General features: G+C 44.8%; 2 protein-coding genes across 7 annotated transcripts in view; both read left to right on the top strand.

Annotated features, from left to right (window-relative positions):
• The window catches only part of Fam227a (family with sequence similarity 227 member A), a 44,348-nt gene extending 30,800 nt beyond the window's left edge, over nt 1–13,548 (top strand). For all 5 annotated transcript variants that reach the window (XM_069999537.1, XM_069999536.1, XM_069999534.1 and 2 more), the window contains 6 exons: nt 2,574–2,668; nt 4,945–5,102; nt 7,647–7,799; nt 8,959–9,087; nt 10,371–10,502; nt 12,471–13,548. In XM_069999537.1, the coding sequence (XP_069855638.1) occupies nt 2,574–2,668; nt 4,945–5,102; nt 7,647–7,799; nt 8,959–9,087; nt 10,371–10,502; nt 12,471–12,558 (755 nt within the window). In that variant the 3' untranslated portion in view covers nt 12,559–13,548. The remainder of the gene's footprint in view (nt 1–2,573; nt 2,669–4,944; nt 5,103–7,646; nt 7,800–8,958; nt 9,088–10,370; nt 10,503–12,470) is intronic.
• Nucleotides 13,549–19,414: 5,866 nt separating this feature from the next.
• Nucleotides 19,415–20,875, top strand: part of Dmc1 (DNA meiotic recombinase 1) — a 37,585-nt gene continuing 36,124 nt past the window's right edge. The window contains exon 1 of one of the 2 annotated variants that reach the window (XM_069999879.1): nt 19,415–19,528. The gene's annotated coding sequence lies outside the window, so the exon portion shown is untranslated. Of the gene's footprint in view, nt 19,529–19,729; nt 19,883–20,875 lie in introns of those variants that run through there. The other variant, XM_069999880.1, reaches the window with a different exon arrangement.

Raw genomic sequence — 20,875 nt, 5'->3', positions numbered from 1 at the left:
GAGCTAAGAGTCTCATGGACTTCTCTGCCCCAGCTGGGTTCAAATTTCAATCCACAGATTGCAGCCTCCCGAGTAGCTAGGAATTACAGGTGTGAGCCACCAATGCCCTATCCTACTTTCTTTCCCAAACTAGACCCTTGCTAAATTTTCTTTCTTTCTTTCTTTCTTTCTTTCTTCCTTTCTTTCTTTCTTTCTTTCTTTCTTTCTTTCTTTCTTTCTTTCTATCTTTCTATCTTTCTTTCTTTCTTCCTCCTCCTCCTCCTCCTCCTTCTTCTTCTTCTACTTCTTCTTCTTCATTTTTGTCAGTCACGGGGCTTGAACTCTGGGCCTGGGCACTGTCCTTCAGCTCTTCAGCTCAAGGTGAGTGCTTAAGCCTCAATGCCACTTCCAGGTTTTCTGGTGGTATACTAGAGATAAGAGTCTCATGGACTTTCCTTGCCTGGGCTGGCTTTGAACCGTAATCCTCAAATCTCAGCCTCCTGAGTAGCTAGGATTACAGGCATGAGCCACTGGGGCCCGGTTGGTTCTCTTTTTCTTACACTAGTCTTTCTATATGGGAACAGCAACAATCTGTACATATTTTTGTTGCAGTGGGTCTCAAACAGGGGCAATTTTCCTCTGTAAAGAGTTCTATTACTGGGTGGCCATGGCTTTTATGCCTATAATCCTACATCAAGGTTTGAAGGCAGCCCAGGTATGCTATAGTGATTAGTTGCTTCAGGCATTTAGCAGGTAGAGGTCAGGGAGGCTACTAAGCCTACGTAGGTCAGTCTCCCATGACAAAGAGCCACCTGTCCCTCTGAGGCCAAGACTAAATCCTTTTTTATTATATGATTTTGAAATTCTATCATGCGTATTTAACTTCATCTAAAAGTAAATACCTTAACCCTCCCCCTTTCCTGAATAAAGCAAAGATTTGTGAGTACTGCAATCCCAATCTCTTCCATCTAGACTTTAGTGATACTTTGTCCGTTATTTTTGGTCTTCCTGTCCTATTTCAAAACCCCAGAATTAAATGACATTATTATTATCATAAAATTCTATGATCAATGTTAAAGTATACTTTTATTTGCCTATTTACTGAATAGTTACCTTTTGGGATTATTTTTCTTCTTTCTGGAAAAAAACCATACATGGTGCATAAATATGTATTTCTCTCTCTGTCTCCTCCCCCCTTCTTTATTAGTCTTTTTTCTTTTAATCACATGTTTCTTTGTAAGTTCTTAGTAATTTTTGTTTTTCTTTGTCCTTGAAGGGTAGTTTTGCTGGGTATAAAAGTCTGGCTTCAGTTGTTTTGTTTGTTTCTGGTGTGGCACTAGAATCAAACCTAGGGCCTTGCCACCTACAAGGCAAGTGCTGCTCTGAGCTCCACTTCCAGCCATAATGAGCAGACATTTGCTTACCATGCTTTGATGATTTTGTTCCACTGCTACCTTTCATTGTTATTGCTGAGAACGGCAATCATTTTTTTTTAATTTTATTTTATTTTATTTGTGAACATACTGTACAGAGGAGTTACAATTACATGGGCAGGATAATGCGTACATTTCTTACCAAGCATTGCAGCCTCCTCCTTTGTTTACCCTTCACATCCCTTCCCAGCCTCCCCCATCCCCCCCAATCCCAATCCTTCTCCTTCCCCTCCTTCCCCCCCACCCCCGCACCGACGTTGTAAAGCTCGTTTTGGACATGACAACTTGTACTTCTCATTGTTGCAACAGGTCCACCTGTATCCTTAAACAACTGGTTTTTCCCCATCTCCTCCACAAGTTATACTGACATCAAATATAGTGAAAGCAGGGGTTATACTGTGGGGGAGGGACATACAAAGCAACAAAGAGATAATCTTATAAATGCGTTAGAAACACATGCATGAAAGAAAAAAACATTAAAATACATATCTAAGGGTTCATTTTCCTGACATCACATTATCTGACCTTTTCCGCTTGACTCAACATATACTAGATATTACAAATAGAACGACAATCATTTTAATAAGTTCTGTATGAACGATCTGTTGTTTCTCTGCTGGTCTTTAAACCATTCTCTGTTAATCTGTTCCCCCCCTCCCAAAAAAAGCAATATTTTGTGTAAGAGTTGTTTTGCTATCTTAATTGCAACCTCCTTCCTGTTGCTGCCTCACATTTTGAAATACTTTAGCTCTCTCCTTCCTTGTTCTGTGGACACACTGTATCCTGTGGAGTGCTAACATGTCATCCTAGTTAGTGTTATCTTATTGCTTACATTTCCTCTTCTTTGTCAGTAAACAGGGAAGTTCTTGGAGATAGTCTGTTTCTAGCATTTGAGCAAGGACCTGATCATAGTAGGTGTTGAGCAAATATTTGTTGGATAACAGATTAGTATATAAACAAACACATGGCCTCCATGTGTTTATCCAGATGAAAAGCAAGTGAAATCACAGGATTTATGGTAGCTGTATCCTGTAGCATCTTGCAGTGGTACAACTGCATCCAGGTTTCTTCACTCACTGGTGGCTAAGACTGACTTTGTGCTTTTCCTCATCATCCCTGGCTAACTCTCATGATCACTTTTATGCTACATCACATGGACAGGAGATCCTCGTCGTCAGACCCTAGTCTGGAGGAAAGCCACACGACAAGTCAAGAGAATATCAGAAGCCAGAGAATATGCAAATATGTTTAAAGAGGTAAGCATTCATGACTGGAAATGTCAGAGTAGAGATGGTTTAAAAGGAAAGCCAGGCACTGGCAGCTCACACCTGTCATCCTGGCTACTCAGGAGGCTAAGATCTGAAGATTGCAGTTCAAAGCCAGCCTGGTTAGAAAAGTCTGTGAGACTCTTTTTTTTTTTTTTTTTTTGTCAGTCATGGGGCTTGAACTCTGGGCCTGGGCGCTGTCCCTCAGCTCTTCAGCTCAAGGCGAGCGCTCTACCACTTGAGCTACAGCGCCACTTCCGGTTTTCTGGTGATTTATTGGAGATAGGAGTCTCACGGTCTTTCCTGCCCGGGCTGGCTTTGAACCGCGATCCTCAGATCTCAGCCTCCTGAGTAGCTAGGATTACAGGCGTGAGCCACCAGTGCCCGGCTTGTGAGACTCTTATATCTACTAAACAACCAAAAAAAAAAAAAAAATCCAGAAGTGGGTCTGTGGCTCAAGTGGGAGAGAAGTAGTCTTTTGCAAAAAACAAAAAAACTAGGGACAGCACTCACACCCTGAGGTCAAGCCCCAGTATCCCTGTTGTTAGTTTGTGGGATTGGCTAGGGGCCCATGGTTCATGCTTCTTATAATCCTTCTACTCAGGAAGCTGAGGTCTGATGATTGAGGCAGACAAATCCAAAAGACTCTTATATCCAGTTAACCACCAAAAAGCCAGATGTGGAGATGTGGCTCAAGTGGTAGAGTACCAGCCTTGAGTGAGTGGTAAAGCTAAGCAAGAATGCAAGGCCCTGAGTTCAAGCTCCAGTACTGAAAATAAAAAGGGGGTGGGAGACATGGCTAGGAAATATATCTCTGTGAAAATGTTAGGGTAAGAACTCTAAAAAAGGTTACTCTAATTTTTTTTTTTTTTTTGGTCAGTCATGGGGCTTGAACTCTGGGCCTATATGCTATCCCTCAGCTCTTCAGCTCAAGACTAGCACTCTACCATTTGAGCCACAGCGCCACTTCCGGTTTTCTGGTGGTTAATTGGAGATAAGAGTCTCACAGACTTTCCTGCCCTGGCTGGTTTTGAACTGCAATCCTCAGATCTTAGCCTCTTGAGTAGCTAGGATTACAGGCATGAGCCACCAGTGATTTGCTAAAAAAGTTTTTTATTTGCTCTGAAAACCAAGACTCTATCTCAATAATATCCAATACAAAAAGGGACTAGCAGAGTAGTTCAAATGGCAGAGAAACTACCTACCAAGTGGTAGATAATGAGGTCAATCCTCAGTACTATAACAAATTATAATACTTGAAATAGTTTTTAGGTTATCAGCTTTTCATATTTTTTGTGCTAGTGTTAGGACTTGAACTCTGAGCCTTGCCTCATACTCTTGCTTAGCTTTTTCTTTCAGTTAAGACTGGTGCTCTACCATTTGAGTCACATCTCTACTTCCTAATATGAGGTCTCATTAGCTTTTTCCCCAGAATGGCCTCAAATAATAAGCCTCCCAATTTCTACCTCCTATGTAGAGGTGTGAGCCACCATATTTCTTTTTTGTTTTAATATATATATATATATATACATATATTAGTCTGTTGTAGGGCTTGAACTCAGGGCTATCCCTGAGATTTTTTTTACTCAAGGCTAGTGCTCTACCACTTTGAGCCACAGTTCTACTTCCAGTTTTCTGGTGGTTAATTAAAGATAATAGTGTCATGGGAGCTGGAAAGGTGGCTCAGTGGTAGAGTGCTTGCCTTGCATGTATGAGGCCCTGGGTTTGATTCCTCAGCACCACATAAGCAGAAAAAAAAAAAAAAAGCCAGAAATGGCGCTGTGGCTCAAGTGGTAGAGTGCTAGCCTTGAGCTGAAGAGCTGAGGGACAGTGCCCAGGCCCAGAGTTCAGGCCCACAACCAAATTAAAAAAAAAATAAAAAGAGTCTCATGGACTTTCCTGCCCAGGCTGGTTTTGAACAACGATCTTCAAATCTCACTCTCCTGAGTAGCAGGCCTGAGCCACCAGCACCCAGCCAGGCCTGTTTCTTCATATATGCTATAAACATGGTAATATCTCTTAAAAATGATTTTCTCAGCCAGGCGCTGATGGCTTATAGCTACTCAGGAGGCTGAGATCTGAGGATCCCGGTTCAAAGCCAGCCCTGGCAGGAAAGTCCGTGAGACTTTTATCTCCAATAAACCGGAAGTGGAACTGTGGCTCAAGTGGTAGAGCACTTGCCTTGAGCTGAAGGGCACAGGGACAGTGCCCAGGCCCAGAGTTCAAGCCCCACAACTGACCAAAAAAAAAAATTATTTTTTCCTCAGTCCTGCACTGCCTGCAAAAATCCTGAGCTGACTCCCAGCCTTTTCAACCTCTATGGAAAGAGCCCGCTGATCATGTACTATCTTCTTAACCATGCTACCCTGTGCCATAAAGGCCAGGATATGCTGGTAACCCGGCGGGAATGGACCAAAGCCCTCCCATATCCTTGGTCCCACAGGCCCCACTGTCCTTTCCAAGGAGCAGGGGTTGGGGGAACATGCAGGCTTTTATGCAAAGTCTGGCACCATGACTGCTCAACAAAGACAGCCATCTATTTGACCCTCAGGCAGAAGCATGCCTTATCTTAGCTCTTTACATCTAGGCCCCAAAATGGCTGAGAAATGATGAGCAAGCCAAATTTCCCCATGAGAGCCAGGTGCCTTTGGCTCATTCCTGTAATCCTAGCTACTCAGAAAAGTGGAGATTTGAGGATAGAGGTATGAAGCCAGCCTGGAAAGTAAAGTTTATGAGACTTTTCTTCAGTACCAGCAAAAAGCTGGAAGTGGAGCTGTGGCTCACATGGTAGAGTCCCAGCCTTAAGTAGAAAAAGTTAAGGGGCTGGGAAGGTGGCTCAGTGGTAGAGTGCTTGCCTTGCATGCCAGAGGCCCTGGGTTCCATTCCTCAGCACCACATAAGCAAAAAGAAAAAAAAAGCCGGAAGTGGTGCTGTGGCTCAAGTGGTAGAGTGCTAGCCTTGAGCTGAAGAGCTGAGGGACAGCTCCCAGGCCCAGAGTTCAGGCCCCATGACCGGACCCAAAAAAAAAAGTAGAAAAAGTTAAGAACATGAGCTCCTAAGTTCAATCCTCAGTAGGTACACACAAACACACACACACACACACACACACACACACACACACACACACACACACTTTCCTCAAGTACACAAAACTCCTTTCATTCTCTCCCAGAATGAATGGCTATGTAGGCACTTTTTCTTTCTCAAAAACTAATTAGCGGGCTGGGAATGTGGCTTAGTGGTAAAGTGCTTGCCTAGCATGCTTTGTGAAGCGCTGGGTTCAGTTCCTCAGTTCCACATACACAGAAAAAGCTGGAAGTGGCACTGTGGCTCGAGTAGTAGAGCGCTAGCCTTGAGCACAGAGAGGCTCAAGGACAGAGCCCAGGCTCTGAGTTCAAGCCCCAGGACTGTCAAAAAACAAAAAAAACTAGTTAGTGCTTCCCAGATGCAAACTGATCCTGGAATGTACACTGAGTAGCGATCTGCTGTCCATGGAGGTTTTTTCTCTAATGTCATCCTCACATGACTTCCAAGATTTGGTACAAAACAACAACAACAAAAACCCAGACCTAAGGTGTCCACAAAGAAGGTGTGGCAGATGTTGGTGTCTTAGCAGTTTTCCATCCAGGTTAGTCAGAATATAAGCTCTATTTGGAATCAAATTGATCTCCTGGTCTAGCACCAGCACCAGCACTACCACTAACCAGCCAAGTGATTTCAGGTATGTTCCAGTTCCTCTCTAGGTCTCATTTGTTTTCCAATCTATAAAATCTGGATTTAAAAAATAAAACCCCATCTCATGGGGCTGTTAGGAAGATGAGAGGTGCAGTAGGAGGAAGGGCCCCGTGGGACACAGTACTTTGAGCTCCTCATCCCAGGACTTTGCAAGCATCTAGGTAGGACTTAACATAGAAAGCTTCATGTCTACCAACTTATTTACATGTCCATAGGAAGAACAAGAACAATGCGTGGTGTGGCATTGTGACAATTTCTCATGTGTCACTCCATGTTCTATATGTCAGTGTGCTAAAGTGGATGATGCCTATCTGGAGGTGCGTGACCCCAGACCTGAGTTCTGGCTTAGCAATCCATGGCCTGAGGATGTCAGTGTGTACAGCTTAAGCTCCAACTCAGTATCTTCTGGGATTTTTTGGTCCTAGGGTTTGAACACAGGGCCTCACACTAACTTGCTCAGCTTATTTGCTCATGGCTGATGTTCTACCATGCCTTCAGACCTGATTGCTGATTTTTTTTTTTTTTTGGAGATGGAATCTTGTGGACTTTTCTGCCGGGGGTGGCTTTGAACTATGATCCTTTGACTTTCAGCCTCCTGAACAGCTAGGATTACAGGCATGAGGCACTGGTGTCCAGCTCTTCAGCTCTATGTATCTTAATCTATTCCCTATTATAAAAGTTCATGGTGGTGTGATTAAATGACATCCACCTGATGCTAAACAAGTAGCACCATCATCAACATCGTCAGCATCTGAAATAGGTACAGTTACACCTCTTACAATAAGACAAGAAAGTGGGTCTAAAGAAGATAACATATCTTGTTTGAGGTTCTTTGGCTTGTAGAAAATGTAGCTGAGGTTCTACCAATCAAGAAGGGGTAAAGGGAGGAGGGAAGAAAGGTGGAGAATGAGACCTTAGGCCTGAAAGGAGAAGGACCTGGTGGTGTTGCCCTGGTGGTAATAGTGAGACTTTTAAGACATTCTCAAGAGGTATTTCCTAGCTTCCTGCCATCCACAGGTGTAGGGGAAGATTTTATTTGCCTTCCTAGCCTCAGACTGGACATCCTTTTGTGGCTAACTGGCAAATGGCCATTGCTTGCTTGGATTGCAGGTATATCCTGCAGAACTCACAGAAAGAAACGGGATCTTTCCCCATGAAGTAGGCATAGGCCAGTAAAAGCAAGGGGACAGCACGGCTGGGTAGTCTGAGACTTTTCCTTGACAATGGAATCCACTGAGTCTGTCCCAACTTATGCTCATATCATCAACCTGTCCCTGAACAACATGAAGAGGAGAAAGGAAAAACTCAGACAGCTCAACCGGCTTCACTGGCAGGAATGGAATTATTTTGATAGTTACTTACAGGAACTGCAAGACAACATCTTGAGGTACAAGGCTGTGGGGAAAGAGTGCTTGTTTCTTTATTGCTGAAGTTATCCTAAGGGTTTTGGTGGTGGTGGTGGTGCCATTCCTGGGGCTTGTACTCAGGGCCTGGATGCTGTCCCTGAGCTGCTTTTGCTTAAGACTAGCTCCAGCTTTTTGGTGATTAATTGGAGACAAGAGTCTCAAAGTCTGTCCTGCCTGGGCTGGCTTCAAATTGTGAGCCTCAGATCTTAGCCTGCCTCCTGAGTAGCTAGGATTCCAGACATGAGCCACTGGTGCCTGGCAAATGCAGCCCTTTTATATATCCCTATAATGTCAGAGAAGTTTATGACAACATCTTTTTTTATTTTTATTTTTGAGATGAGGTCTCACTGTGTTGCCCAGAGTGGTCTCCAAACTCGTGGGCTGAAGCAATTCTCCAGCCTCAGCCTCCTTAAGTAGCTGGGATTACAGGCATGTGCACCACATTCCAGCTGATGACAGCATCTTAATTTACATTATATATATATATATATATATATATATATATATATATACACACACACACACACACACACACACACACACACACACACACATTAATTGCTATTTTGCCTCCCTTGCATACATATAATCTGCATCTCCCTAAAATAAGTGTCTATATTTGGCCACATTTCCAAAGTCAGCTGATGTAATATCCAGTTCAGCCTTCCCATTGTACACTCCAAAGTTACATGAGCACAGACCATGGAGAAACGTTCTATAGCAGCAGTAGCTAATGTTCATCAAGCCTTCTTCTGGAATTTGTGTTTATGGTCCTAGAGTACAGGGACACTTCCTCGTCTTCTCTGCACCTCCAGGGATCTGAGATGAGTAACCGAGTCACTGCTGGGTTGTCAGCTGGGTTCCTTGCATGGCTCTTAGCTAACTGATGAATGAACTTGTAAAAATGTTGTTTTAGAAGGCTGGGAATGTGGCTTAGCATGCATGAAGCCCTGGGTTCGATTCCTCAGCACCACATAAACAGAAAAAGCCAGAAGTGGCCCTGTGGCTCAAGTGGTAGAGCGCTAGCCTTAAGTAAGAAGAAGCTCACAAATAGTGCTCAGGCCCTGAGCTCAAAGCCCAGGACTGGCAAGAAGACCACACTGACTCTTTCCCATCTCCATCTTCTCATGTCCCACCCAGGCAGGTGAAGAATATTGATAAATTAGAAGCAGAAAAAAGGAAGACCAACTACATGTTCGTCCCACGCTATCCCCGGTTTGAAATCAGGAAATTGAAAGGAAACCTGAAAAAAATGGAGGCTCTTTCAAGGTTGGTACAAACCAAAACCATGGAAAGAGTTCAAGGGGGAAGAGTGTCAAGAATTCACAGTGGGAAAGAGTGCAGGGAAGGGTAGTCATGGATTCCTCCACTGTGACGGGGCTTCCACTGACCTGCTGCTTCCTTGGAGCCCGGCCCTGGGCTCTGGGCTCTATGAATATGCAAATCAGAGTTTCTTAGTTGCAAGCAACAACACCAAGGGAGCACAAAGTGAATCCTGGGCTTCAGAAACTTCTCCTAAGGGATCTGTGATGTTTTCATGCTCTCCCTCCCTCCACCATCATTCTCTTTGGGTGCTGGCTCCTTTTTCAAGCTGCCTTTGCCCTCAGAGCCCCAGGCAGCCCCAATTCTGTGTCTTATAGTGCTGGATCAAAAAGGAAGAGACACCTCCTCTCTTCAGCCTCTACCAGCCAAGTTTCACAGAGTCTGATGGCTCTGCTTGGGTCTCTGCCCCACCCTCTCGGTCTGGACCAGCAGGTTCCAGCAAAAGCAAGGCTCTGATTAGCCAGGCCTTTGTGTGTCTGCAGCCAGTAGAAGGCAGGGGAGTCAGTGACTGCCCTACTGAGTAAGACCCACTGTGCCCTGGTCTCTGGTCTCATCCTCCAGAATGTAGTCTAGATTTGTTTGTTTATCTGCTGAGATTGTAGGTTTGTAGGCAGTCCCTGACTGCCCTACTGAGTAAGACCCACTGTGCCCTGGTCTCTGGTCTCATCCTCCAGAATGTAGTCTAGATTTGTTTGTTTATCTGCTGAGATTGTAGGTTTGTCCTGAAGGTCAGGAATCTCATCCTGGATGACCATGACTCCAAGGCCTAGTCTAGTGCTTGGATGCCCCACTTCTTTTCAATTATGACTGGAAGACCAATGAGGGGTACGAAATGTGCTGAGGCTCTGCTTCTGTTACTTGTGTTAGCAACACAGACAGATCTGTAAGCTCTTTATTTTTTCTTAACACCTGTCAAGATTCCAGCGAAATTCTTTTTTTGGTGGTCCTGGGGCTTGAACTCAGGACCTGGACCCTGTCCTGAGCTCCTTTTTGCTCAAGGCTAGCTAGTGCTCTACCATTTGAGCCACGGCGCCACTTCCAGCTTTTTCTGTGATTAATTAGATTTTCCTGCCTAGGGTTGGCTTTGAACTGCAATCCTCAGATCTCAGCCTCCCGAGTAGTTAGGATTACAGGTGTGAGCCACCAGTGCCCAGCTCCAGCAAAATGCTTAAAGAAATGTCACAGAAACTTCAAACTGGTTTTATTGCTGTTTTGTTTCCCCTCCACAGGAAAAAGAAGGAAGTGTTGGAACAAGAAAAGTTGGAATCTTCTCCCTCTCCAGTGTCAGTTCAGAGCCATGAAGAGTTCTGTTCCTTCTGCCCATTAAGCTCCTCCAAAACCTACAGTACTTCTGCTACCAGGTTTGAGGAAACACCATTTTATTTAAAATATTACTCCTAGCTGAATGTGGTGGGTCAAGCCTGTAATTTCACTACCTGAGAAGTAGAGATTGGAGGACTGTGGTTTGAGACCAGCCCACATGTGATTCTGTCTTAACCAAAGGCTGGGTGCAGTGGTGTAAGCCTGTCATTCCCAGTGACAAGGGGAAGAACAAGTAGTAAGATCTTAGCCTAGGCCAGCTGAGGCAGAAAATAAGATGTTACCGCAAAAATAACCAATGTAGGGCTGGGAAGTTGGCTCAGTGGTAGAGCGCTTGCCTTGCATACATGAGGCCCTGGGTTCGATTCCTCAGCACCACATAAGCAAAAAGAAAAAAAAAAGCCGGAAGTGGCACTGTGGCTTAAGTGGTAGAGCGCTAGCCTTGAGCTGAAGAGCTGAGGGACAGTGCCCAGGCCCAGAGTTAGGCCCCACGACCGGACCCAAAAAAAAGAAAGAAATTGCAGATTTTTTTTTGGTTGTACAAGGTTTTAACTCAGGGCTTCATATATGATTGGTAGGCAATCTGTCAGCCACATCTCCAGCCTTCTTTGGTGCTAGTTTTTTTTTCTTTTTCTCTTTTTTTGGGTCCGGTCGTGGGGCCTGAACTCTGGGCCTGAGCGCTGTCCCTCAGCTCTTCAGCTCAAGGCTAGCACTCCACCACTTGAGCCACAGTGCCACTTCCGGCTTTTTTCTATGTGGTGCTGAGGAATCAAACCCAGGGCTTCATGCATGCAAGGCAAGTGCTCTACCACTGAGCCACCTTCCCAGCCCGGTGCTAGTTATTTTTGAGATAGGTTCTTACTTCATGCCATGTGCCCACTGAATCTGTCTATCAGCTGAGCTATGCAGAATACGTTAGCTATATTTCTTTTCTTGCCAAATTTTCTATCCTTGGAATTAAGTCTTGTCTCTCTATTTTAACTATGTGTTTTCTTGCTCGCTTTGTGTGTGTGTGTGTGTGTGTGTGTGTGTGTGTGTGTGTGTGTGTGTGTGTGTGTGTGTGTACTGGTACTAGGGCTTGAACTCAGGACCTGGGCACTGTCCCTGAGTTGTTTTTTGTTGTTGTTGTTGTTGTTGTTGGTTGTGGGGCTTGAACTCTGGGCCTGGGTGTGCTGTCCCTCAGCTCTTCAGCTCAAGGCAGGCGCTCTACCACTTGAGCCACAGTGTCACTTCCAGTTTTCTGGTGTTTAACTGGAGATAAGAGACTCATGGACTTTCCTGCCTGGGCTGGCTTTGAACTGTGATCTCCAGATCTCAGCCTTCTGTGTAGCTAGGATTACAGGTGTAAGCCACTGAGCTTTTTTACTCAAGGCTGGTATTCTTCCATAGTGAGCCACAGCTCCACTTCTGGTTTTTAGTTGTTGATTGGAAATAAAAATCTCATGGACATTTTTGCCAAGGCTGATCTTGAACTATGAACTTAGCCTCCTAAGTAGCTAGGATTGTAAACATCATCCACTGGCTCTTGGCTTTGTTTTCTTTTTTTTCCCCCTTTCTTTCTTTTTCTTTCTTTCTTTCTTTCTTTCTTTCTTTCTTTCTTTCTTTTTCTTTCTTCTTTTTTTTTTTTTTTTTGTCAGTCGTGGGGCCTGAACTCTGGGCCTGGGCCATGTCCCTCAGCTCTTCAGCTCAAGGCTAGCACTCTACCATTTGAGCCAGAGCGCCACTTCTGACTTTTTCTGCTTATGTGGTGCTGAGGAACTGAACCCAGGGCCTTATGCATGCAAGGCAAGCACTCTATCACTGAGCCACCTTCCCAGCCCTGCTTTGTTTTCTTACACATGCATCACAAATCACCTCCAAATTCTCTGCTGGTTGTATAACTCTCTATCTAGTACATTATGGAGCTCGTCAGTTCCCAGCTTTCTGGCCTGCTGTAGTTGGGCTGCTGACATAATCTCAATCATCTCGGTGTTTGATCTGTTTATGTTTTTGTCTTTTTACCTCTACAGAGTGGTGGAGAAAGACAAGAAACCGAAAGTCCTGTCCAAGAAGGACCCCTCCATCTTCAGCCTCTCCTCCTCCACCTCACACGGATGAATCTCCTCCAAGAACCAAGAAGGGCTTCTTAAGAGGAGCCTGCTTTCGTTGTCTGATGTCATCTCAACACAGAAACAACCAAAGAAAAAACTAACTAGCACTAGAGACAAGTGTAGTCACTCCTAGTCCATAGGACAAAGCATATTAAAGTTCACTACAGTGTGAGCCAAAGGCAGGATTTTATATTTTTCAGTACTGAGGTTTGACCTTGTACTTGCCAGGCAGATGCTCAACCAGGGAAGGGTCTTGTGTTTTTCAGTCAAACCAGTCCCCATCTGACCAACTGCCTGAAATAGAGGAACACAATAGAAAGTCCCTTGACAACTGCTCAGTCCCTTCCACTGCTCAGTCTCCTGAGTGACCTTCTCTTTGTTAAATATCTTTACAACTGCTCATCATTCCTAGTTCTGTTTCTATACTGCCAGAAAACAAGAACCCACCACACTCATACAGCATGGCCATTTTTTGTTTTTGTTTTTGTTTTGTTGTTGTTGTTGTCAGTCATGGGGCTTGAACTCTGGGCCTGGGCGCTGTCCCTCAGCTCTTCAGCTCAAGGCTAGCACTCTACCACTTGAGCCACAGCACCACTTCCGATTTTCTGGTGGTTTATTGGAAATAAGAGTCTCACAGACTTTTCCTGCCAGGGTCAGCTTTGAACTGTGATCCTCAGATCTCAGCCTCCTGAGTAGCTAGGATTATAGGCATGAGTCACCAGTGCCCCACATGACTACACATTTTAATTGTTAATTCCAAATTGAAATGTGTATTTGTCTCATGGACTTTAGATATTTTTGGTTGGAAGGTTTTTGCTTATTTGTTTGTTTTTCTTGTTGGTCTTGTGGCTTGAACTCAGGGACAGGGCACTGATCTCTTTTGCTGAAGGCTAGTGTTCTACCACTTTGACCATAGCTCAAATTCCAGTTTTCAGGTAGTTAACTGGAGAGAAGAGTCTCATGGACTTTCCTGCTTGGGCTGGCTTTGAGCTGCAATCCTCAGATCTCAGCCTCCTAAATAGCTAGGATTGGGCTGGGAATGTGGTTCAGTGGTAGAGCGCTTGCCTTGCATGCATGAGGCCCTGGGTTCGATTCCTCAGCACCACATAAGCAGAAAAAAAAAAGCTGAAAGTGGCGCTGTAGCTCAAGTGGTGGAGTGCTAGCCTTGAGCTGAAGAGCTGTGGGACAGTGCCCAGGCCCAGAGTTCAGGCCCACAGCTGGACCAAAAAAAAAAGCTAGGGTTTTAGGCATGAGCCACCAGTACCTGGCGGAAAACTAAAATTAATTACTTAATTACTTAATTAATTTGCCAGTCCTGGGGCTTGATGAACTCAAAGCCTGGGCAATGTCCCTGAGCTTCTTTTTGCCCAAGGCTAGTACTTTACCACTTGAACCACAGTACCACTTCTGGCTTTTTCTGTTCATGTGGTACTGAGGAAGTGAACCCAGGGCTTCATACATGCTAGGCAAGCACTCTACCACTGAGCCACATTCCCAGCCCAGAAAACTAAAAGTTAGTTTAGTAAGTTAAACACTGATTTTTAAAAACTATTTGGCTCACACTTTTCTTGTATATACTTCTTTTTTTTTGGGGGGGGGGGGTGTTCCGGTCGTAGGGCCTGAACTCTGGGCCTAGGCGCTGTCCCTCAGCTCTTCAGCTCAAGGCTAGCGCTCTACCACCTGAGCCACAGCGCCACTTCTAGCTTTTTTCCCCCCTGCTTATGTGGTACTGAGGAATCGAACCCAAGGCCTCAGGCATGCAAGGCAAGCACTCTACCACTGAGCCACCTTCCCAGCCCCTTGTATATACTTCTATGTGAATAGAATCTGCTGTACCTTTCAGCTTTGAGTGACAGATGGTGAGTAAATGGATAGTAGAAAGAAGGGGGGGGGGGGACCACGGTCTGTTCTTGCCAATTTCTTTGAAAATGAGCTGCATAGCCCATTGAGGTAACCATCCATGAGCACCAGGTGGCAGTGGAATGACACCTGAGCCATGTCATTATGATTATGAAGAAGCTTCTTCCTAGGACTTTATATATATATATCTTTAAGTAGTTGTACAAAGGAATTGCCATTCAACAAAGCAGTTTATGAATATAATGTCCAGGGACATTTTTAGGAAAAGTGTAAAATACAGTTTTCACTTTCTAAAACCTACTAATAAAAGTTGTTTTTGTGGATTTTCTTTTTCTTTCTTTTTCTTTGTGTGTGTGTGTCTGTGTGTCTGTGTGTGTGTGTATGCACACGCATGCATGTGGGCATGCTCTCATTTTGGGCCTGGCACTCAAGACCTGGGCTCATTCCCTTAGCTTTTTCATTCAAGGCTGGCACTCTGCCACTTGAGTCACAGCTCCACTTCTAGCTTTTTGCTGGGTAATTGAAGATAAGAGTCTTCTAGACTTTCCTGCCAGGCTGGCTTCGAACAGTGATCCTCAGATCTCAGCCTCCTGAGTAGCTGGGATTACAGCTATGAGCTACTGGTGCCCTGCTGTTACTAATGGTTGATTAGGGGGGAATAGAGGTTTGATATATAAAACTTACCTTCTGTAACAGTGTAGTTACTGAAGCAATGGCTTCCCAGGCCCCAGTTCCTCACAGGTTGAGGGTCAACTGGTCAACTGTGCATGCAGATCCTACCACAGCAAAATAACCCCAAAACATGAGACTTGGGGTTTAGATGGATAGAATAGCAGACATATTTGCCCTTCTCTGCATAGCAGGGTGGGGTGGGGTAGCACACCTCCTGTATGGAGGACAGTGAAAGTCCCAGGTCTTCACAACTCAAACATAAGCAAAGGTCTCTCAGAGAAGAGGAGAAGGTATTTTATTAACTTTAGAATGTGAGCAAATGACTCTAGACAAAATATAAAATCTCTCTCCAGAGCAATTCACGTACTCTTAATATCCAAGATTTGGTGTTTATTCATAAAGCCCACATTATGTTGAAAGGCAAGAGCATTCATGGAGAATAAGTTTTAATTCATGGGAGAGGAGCAGGAACACTTAAAATTGACAGTGTACTTACCTAGAACGTTCAGAAGGGTCGGGATCTTGTTTCTTGTTAAGTTCCCAGCATCCAACACCTAGAATAGTCTGATAAATAGTAGGGAATCAAATAGAGAATCAATTTTCTTTTTTTTTTTTTTTTTTGGGTCCGGTCGTGGGGCCTGAACTCTGGACCTGGGCGCTGTCCCTCAGCTCTTCAGCTCAAGCTAGCACTCTACCACTTGAGCCACAGCACCACTTCTGGCTTTTTTCTTTTTGCTTATGTGGTGCTGAGGAATTGAACCTAGAGCCTCAGGCATGCAAGGCAAGGGCTTTACCACTGAGCCACCTTCCCAGCCCCGAGAATCAATTTTCTGAATGAGGGAAATATGTTTAAGTGGATATCTACCGGTCTTTTTTTTTTTTTTTTTTTTTTCTGGTACTGGGGGTTGAACTCAGTGTCTTATGTGCTAGCTTAGCTTTTTTTTTTTTTCTTAAGGCTAGCACTCTACCACTTAAGCCACAGCTCCACTTCTGGCTTTTTGTGGTTAATTGGAGATAAGAGTCTCCAGGGTGGCTTTAAATTTGGATTTTAAGATCTCAGCCTCTGCCGGGCGCTGGTGGCTCACGCCTGTAATCCTAGCTACTCAGGAGGCTGAGATCTGCCAGCTGGGGCAGGAGAGATCGTGAGACTCCTATCTCCAATAAACCACCAGAAAACCGGAAGTGGCGCTGTAGCTCAAGTGGTAGAGCCCTCGCTTTGAGGTGAAGAGCTGAGGGACAGCGCCCAGGCCCAGAGTTCAAGCCCCACAACCGACAAAAAAAAAAAAAAAAAAAAAAAAAAAAGATCTCAGCCTCCTTGAGTAGCTAGCATTACAGGCGTGAGCCACGGGCTCCCAGTGAAATTATGATGTCTTCATTTCTCTAGCAAAATATTTCTCAAGAGAAAACCTCAAGAACGTATATATCCCCAGGAATTTGAGGAAGCCCACTCCCCTGTCACCATGTTCCTCTATTCGGCTATAAGCTTGTTGTCCACAGAGTGGCAGTAAAGTGTAACAGTTTAAAATTCTGCTAGCTCTTAAAGGTGATCCCCACAACCTGGTTTATTTCTGAGAATGTAAAAATGTTTCCTATTTTTACGGGAAATTATGGGCTTCCTGAAGGATTTTCTTAATTGGGCAAGTTATAGTATCTGGTTACTAGCTGACATGGAAGCTACAGCCTGCCATGCTCTCTGCATCTTGGATAGGAAAGTAGCCCTTTGCTATGTGGGATTTTTTTAAATTATGGTTTCCAGGTTTTAAGTAGTACTTAATTTTTTTTTTCTGAGCTGGAGGTCTGGCTCTGTGTTCAAGGGCCTGTCTAACAAGTATGAAACTCTGGGTTCAAAACCCCATACCACCCCCGACTCCCCTTCACAAGATTTTTCTTATTTTCTTTTTTTTTTTTTTTGGGTCCAGTCGTGGGGCCTAAACTCTGGGCATGGGCGCTGTCCCTCAGCTCTTCAGCTCAAGGCTAGCGCTCTACCACTTGAGTCACAGCGCCACTTCCGGCTTTTTTTTTTTTCATTTTGTTTATGTGGTGCTGAGGAATCGAACCCAGGGCCTCAGGCATGCAAGACAAGCGCTCTACCACTGAGCCACCTTCCCAGCCCCTTCTTCCTTATTTTCTACTAGGACTTTTGTTACTATTTGGATTTAATTTTTTGATCCATCTGGAGCATATTTTGGCATAAGGTGTGAAGTATTGTTCCAATTTTACTTTTCTTCCAGATGGTTCCAGCGTCATCCCAGTACCATTCACCGAACTCATCATTTTCTCAGCAGTCTGAAATGCTACCTTCACCATATTCAGAATTTTTGTATGATATGAAAGACTGAATATATTTTTTTGCCCTGATTTGACTGGTAAGGTCTTCACGTGCACAGCATTAATTATATCCTCCAGAGTTGGTTGTTGTTTAAATATTTTTAAGCTAGGCGTTGTAATCCTTGCTACTCAGGAGGCTGAGATTTGGTTTGAAGCCATCCTGGGGCAGGAAAGTCCATGAAACTCTTTTTAACCACCAGAAAACCAGAAGTGGTTCTGTGGCTCAAAGTGGTAGAGTGCTAGACTTTAGCAAAAGAGCTCAGGGATAGCACTCAGGCCTTGAGTTCAAGTCTTACCACTGACAAAAAATTTTTTTTGAATTTTTTTTTATTGTGAAAATACTGTATACAGGGGTTACAATTACATGGGCAAGGCAATGAGTACCTTTCTTATGAAGCATTGTTGCCTCCTCCTTTGTTTCCCCTTCCCATCTCCCATCCCCCCCCAAAAAAAAATTTTAAGGTTTAGCTGACTGTTGATGGCTTACACCTGTAATCCTAGCTACTCAGGAGTCCATGATCCTGTTCAAAACCAGCCTGAACAAAAAGCCATGAGACTCTTATATCCAATTAACAACCCAAAAAGCTGAAAGTAGAGCTGTAGCTCAAGTGGTAGAATGCCAAGCCTTGACAAAAAAAGTTAAAGGATAGCAACCAGGCCCTGAGTACAAGAGTCAGTACTGGCACACACACACACACATTTTATATAACCATCAATATGATATCCCAGCAAAATTTTTATCCTCACTTCATGAATTTGTCATTAACAATCTCATTGCAGTTTCTTTTTTCTAAGTGTATTGCACACAACTCTCAAATATTATGAACATTTCTCTCTCCCAGCTGTCACTACAGCAAACTACATATGTTACATTTCCCTAAATGGGCTTGTTGTACTCTTTGCAGTTCTTCATCTAACAAGTCGTTCAAAAGTTACTATAATTATTTTAGGTGAGGACTCCTGTAAGCGCCTATCATCGCATCCAGTGCCTCCCAAAATGGGCATTAATTTCCATTTAACAAGGAGGACAGGCTATGTTTCTTGAAAATAACAGATTTTAAAGAGCTATGGCACTTATTTGTGGTCTCTCTAAACAATCGCCTTGGAAAAGGAGAGAATCCTACAAAATGCCAGCTGCTCGATTGTGGATTTTTTTTTTTCCAAGTCCAGCAAAATGATGCAGAAAGGAATGGGGGGGGGGTTGCTTTGTACTTTGAACCTGAGAACTGTTTGCACAGATATCCATCCAAGATATATGGTCACCACCCTCAACAGATGCTCTTTCAAAGGTTTCCCGACTATCTTCAACATGTGTGTTTTCATTTCGGGGGACAAGGGTGAAGCTGAAAGAAATGGCCTTGTTAGCACGACCGGCCCACAAATTATTTAAAATGGCACCAAAATATGTTTAGCTTTTGTAGTCTATTTAAAACTACTCGTTAGGAGGAGGAAAAATGACTCTCCATGATGAATGGCCCTCGGGTAATTCAATCACAGAAAGCAGACTGGCAAACAGGGAGAGGCGGAAGGAAATTAGGAACTTTGAGGTGTAAAATCTGTTATGGATAGCTCAAAGAGAGAACTGTCTTGGGCAGGGGAAAAGGACCCATATTGACCTCCTCACCGGACGTTCTGCTAGGGTTAAGCATCTGACGACATCCCTCTGGCCAGGGCCAGCATCCCTGCTGGGCCTCTAGGACCACCTGCCTTAGGGGCATTTCCTGGTTCCAGCACCTGTGCCTCTCTCTTCTAGCACCAAGACTGGGCCCTCCCTAGTCAGCACCATCCTCCACAGTGACCTTCCCGCATCCCAGGGTCCCTCCCAGCACCGTTCTTTCGCAGCTCCCTTGGGGCCCGCTTCCGCCCCGCCCTCAGCGCCCCGCCCCTGCGCACGGCGTTCGGCCCCGCCCCTCAGAGCCCCACCCCCTCTGCACACGGCGCTCGCCCCGCCCCCAGCGTGGTCAGGCGCTCCGAGCCGGCGGGTTTGGCGCCAAACGGTTCGGTCTTCGACGCGCGAGTCGCCAGGAGCCGCGTTCTCAGTCGGAATACTGGGCCCACCGCGGAATCCCGAGCAGGGTTCTGAGAGATTCGCCTTAAAGACCCTGAGGGGAGGCCAGGTGCGAGGAGAGGCCGCAGGGAAATCGAGGCACCTGAGGAACCCGAGGGAAGCTCCGGGGCGCCCCCTGGCGATTGGGGCCCGGGCGCTGCTGTCCTCCCTGAAGGAGCCGGAGTCCGGCGGGGGGCGGGGGTCCCAGCCTCGTGCCGCGGCGAGGCCCGGGACCCGGCGAGGCCCTGCGAGGCCCGGCGAGGCCGTCCGAGCCCCAGGCCGCCGGGAGTCACATGGTAGAACACCGTCGGGAACCCTGTGTATACCCCGGGGAGAAGAAGTGGATGACGTTTCCCAAAGACAGCCTGTGGAACTTGGGATGGTTTAGCTGAGGGACGATGTTCTAGAAGATTCCATTCAAACGGTGCCTCCATTGCGCCTTTCCTTCCCCCCACCTCCCGCTTTACTGATTTTTGTCCCCTTTGAGCAGGCTTCTGCTTGGGACTGTGGTGTGAAATGAGGGAATAGAACAGAATGAGTTTATTAAGTGAGCATGATTGGTGCCTTCAAGCTTGTTTTAAAAGCAACATTCCACAATGTTGAATCAGTTAAAGATCTTGTTAGGGCCTTTCATTCCCAACCTTTTAGTGTTGAGTCTTCACCATATTTTTACAAAATCATAAAAGTTTTAAATACTGTGTAACAAAAAAAAAGTGTGTGTGTGTGTGTACGCATGCGCCAGCCCTGGGACTTGTACTCACGGCTCGGGCACTATCCCTGAGCTTTTGTGCACAAGGTTGGCGTTGTACGACTTGAGCTTTTTGGTGAGTAATTGTTGATTAGGGCCTCTTGTACTTTCCTGCCCAGCTTGAAACTGATGGATTACAGGTGTGAGCCACTGGTGCCCAGCTAACCAATATTTTAAAGAAGTGAATTATCAGAGCTCCCATTCACAGCAAGAAGAAATACATTAATTGCATATAAGAAAAATAATCTTTTTGTTGAGGTTAGACTAAGCTTGAGGTACCAAGAGAAGATACAAGGAAGAATGACACAATGTCAGTGTTTGAGAAGTTGTTAAATATGATCTTGAAAAGTTAATAGCTCCCAAAAAGCAATAAAATTATTTCCATAGTTATGATTAAGTGTGCAAAAGGAAATCAAGATATAAAAAGGTCATTAGTGTTGAGGAAAGAGAAACTTAAGTTGTGCCCATCCTAGTCCCTGCCCCAGCATACACAAGAAATAATGCCACAAGTATAGTCAAAAAGATAGACCAGGCCAATGCTTCCAAAAGATATAATGTCCTTTCCTGATCACTGGTGACTTTGAAATGAAATCAGAGGCATCTCAACAAAGGTGTTTTGTTTTTCTTTCCTGTATGAACTACAACTACTTAATATTTCTTATTTTCCCA

This window comes from Dipodomys merriami, unplaced genomic scaffold (genome assembly GCF_024711535.1).
Source record: "Dipodomys merriami isolate MVZ:Mamm:240054 unplaced genomic scaffold, mDipMer1.0.p SCAF_55, whole genome shotgun sequence".
In the NCBI taxonomy this organism is placed as follows: domain Eukaryota; kingdom Metazoa; phylum Chordata; class Mammalia; order Rodentia; family Heteromyidae; genus Dipodomys; species Dipodomys merriami.
Note: the sequence above shows the minus strand (reverse complement) of the source record. Positions and strands in the feature narration are given on the sequence as shown.